This window comes from Limulus polyphemus, unplaced genomic scaffold (assembly GCF_000517525.1).
Source record: "Limulus polyphemus unplaced genomic scaffold, Limulus_polyphemus-2.1.2 Scaffold828, whole genome shotgun sequence".
NCBI classification, from domain to species: Eukaryota; Metazoa; Arthropoda; class Merostomata; order Xiphosura; family Limulidae; genus Limulus; species Limulus polyphemus.
Window position 1 is genome coordinate 317,895 of NW_013666438.1, and position 2,998 is coordinate 320,892.

At 31.1% G+C, this 2,998-nt stretch overlaps 1 protein-coding gene across 5 annotated transcripts in view; it reads left to right on the top strand.

Moving 5' to 3' along the window:
- Positions 1-2,998, top strand: part of LOC106460751 (glutamate receptor ionotropic, kainate 2-like) — a 24,110-nt gene that overhangs the window by 3,802 nt on the left and 17,310 nt on the right. For all 5 annotated transcript variants that reach the window (XM_022387524.1, XM_022387525.1, XM_022387523.1 and 2 more), the window contains exons 5-6: positions 257-409; positions 1,240-1,344. In XM_022387524.1, the coding sequence (XP_022243232.1) occupies positions 401-409; positions 1,240-1,344 (114 nt within the window). In that variant the 5' untranslated portion in view covers positions 257-400. The remainder of the gene's footprint in view (positions 1-256; positions 410-1,239; positions 1,345-2,998) is intronic.

Below are 2,998 nucleotides of genomic sequence, written 5' to 3' on the forward strand. Positions count from 1 at the left end.
TATATATGTATATATATATATATATATATACATATATAACAAAATGTAACTGTAATTGATGCAGGTTTTCTATAAAATGTTAACACGTGATTGTTTATTATCGATAATTTTACTGAGATAAACATTTGTAAGTCTTGTTGTCTATTACAGTGTTTTCAAGATGCAATTTTTGTTAACAAGTATATGCATACAACTATCTTTAACTCAATCTAAATGTATCATATCATGTGTTAATATATTTCCTTATGGATTGTAGACACAGGCTGCTTTGGTCTACGATGCACTAAAAGTGTTTGCTCTGAGCCTACATAACATAAGCTACTACCAAACAGTTCGTAACCAGAAGATATTCTGTGATAAACCACAACCCTGGAAGCAAGGAAGTTTGCTTTTAAGTACTATGAAAAAGGTAGGAATGATATCTGTCCCGGTTATTTGTTTTTGACGAAGTACTTTTACACAGCACGTCTAGATTATGAATGATCCAACGTACTATTTAATATTTAGAATAACAGATGAAAGTTATTTATGTCTTAACACAGATAAAAAGTCACGAATGTAAATAATTAATTAACGTATTACAACTTCTTTTCTAAATACATCCTTATAATTAAGATTATATGAATGAACATTCTTGTGCGTATTGGGCGAAACATTACACTTGCTACAGTAGACGTTTTACCAAATAACTTGACACTCAGTTCAGTTGTAAGTGGTGTTTTATTAATCTAAAAAATTGTTTGATATTGATAACTGAAGCTGTTAAGAAAATAAAACAAATAAATGTTACACTACATCTTACATTAGCTCATTAAAATTAGGCTATTTGATTATTTAAAAAAATTGGTAAATACGGTTTATTGCATCATATTTTTTACACAAGTTCATAGCATATCACGTGCAGAGGCTATGAAAAAGCTCGTTATTGGATACAAGTGTAAATTTTTAGGATACCTATTCTTTAAAAGAGTAAGTAAGCAATGTGGAAAGAAATTCAAGAATGTATTGAAAAATTACAAAAGACGGTTAAGCCTAACCATGCGAAAGTAGACTGTGTTTTGCAGGTACCTTTGGCCAGAAGAGTAAGTGACAGTGATATAGTCATTTTTGAATATAGAAAGAATAAAAAAAAATACTGTTGTTTTTAGCTTTTCATTTATGAAATAGCTGAATATGTATATTATTGTCATTAATCGTTTCTTCATATGAATTCACTCTGTTTTTTTTTGTATGTGGTAGGTAAAATTTAAAGGTCTCACAGGATTAGTTGAATTCGACCAAAACGGGATGCGAACCAGCGTTTCACTTGACATCCTTGAATTGAAAGAAGAAGGGCTGAAAAAGGCAAGTTTCATAAGATGTATCCCCTAAATCGTAAACATAATTTTGAAAGTTCCCTTTTTAATCAAGACGGTTGCCAGTGAGGCTCTTTCCTTAAAATTAGATAACACTGAAAAAATGCAGGATATTCCATACCAGTAATTAATTCTTTGGTTACTACTTGTATAATTTAGGGATTGAGATTCTTAAACATCTAAATATCATACTTTTTCAGTGCTTGAGTATGTTCATTTTGTTCAAAATCTGAAAATGTATTTCATAAATTTATTTTTTGGAAACAACAATAAAACTATTCTCCCAAAGACATATGTAACGTCAGAATGCTTTTGCTCAGATAGCATTCTGCCAAAGATACTCGTGTTCCTAAATAAAAACGATGTATGAATTTATGATGAGAGTGTTCATAATATCTAATATTGTTTACTATTCTTCTTCTTTGTTCTCCTGAAGAAGAACAGTAAACTATTCGAAAGCGCTTGAGTTTTGGGTCTTATTTTAAGTATACTACACTTTATATCTGATCCTTTGTGCTAACTCTTTCATCAAAACAGTACCTGATATATTATTCTCATTGTAACCAGAAATCTTTCATTTATTACGTGATACCTGATATATTATTCTCATTGTAACCAGAAATATTTCATTTATTACGTGGTACCTGATATATTATTCTCATTGTAACCAGAAATATTTCATTTATTACGTGGTACCTGATATATTATTCTCATTGTAACCAGAAATATTTCATTTATTACGTGGTACCTGATATATTATTCTCATTGTAACCAGAAATATTTCATTTATTACGTGATACCTGATATATTATTCTCATTGTAACCAGACATCTTTCATTTATTACGTGGTACCTGATATATTATTCTCATTGTAACCAGAAATCTTTCATTTATTACGTGATACCTGATATATTATTCTCATTGTAACCAGAAATATTTCATTTATTACGTGATACCTGATATATTATTCTCATTGTAACCAGAAATATTTCATTTATTACGTGATACCTGATATATTATTCTCATTGTAACCAGAAATATTTCATTTATTACGTGGTACCTGATATATTATTCTCATTGTAACCAGAAATCTTTCATTTATTACGTGGTTTGTTTGTTTCTGAATTTCGCGCAAAGCTACACGAGGGCTATCTTCGCTAGCCGTCCCTAATTTAGCAGTGTAAGAATAGAGGGAAGGCAGCTAGTCATAACCACCCACCGCCAACTCTTGGGCTACTCTTTTACCAACGAATAGCGGGATTAACCGTCACATAAAAGATCGAGCATGTTTGGCGGTACTGGGATTCGAATCCGCGACCCTCAGATTGAGAGGCGAGCGCCTAAACGTTTTTGAAAAAAAATTAGAGTCATTTACTGTAGAAGAATCCTAAGCCCAACAGCAACAACACGGTATATATTTATACTACTAAGAAGTATAAGCAAAAGCCTTTCATTTTGATAACTGGCAAAAATAACTATAATTTTAAGTTCTCACAAGGAATAACAGCACATATTTCTAGCGATGTTTTGATTACAGGTACATACTCACTAGAGACATCATAGTGGGAATGTTACCCTAGCAACCAACAAGAAACTTTTAGGGAAACCTTATGAATAACTATATCCCTGATGTGTGTATATAT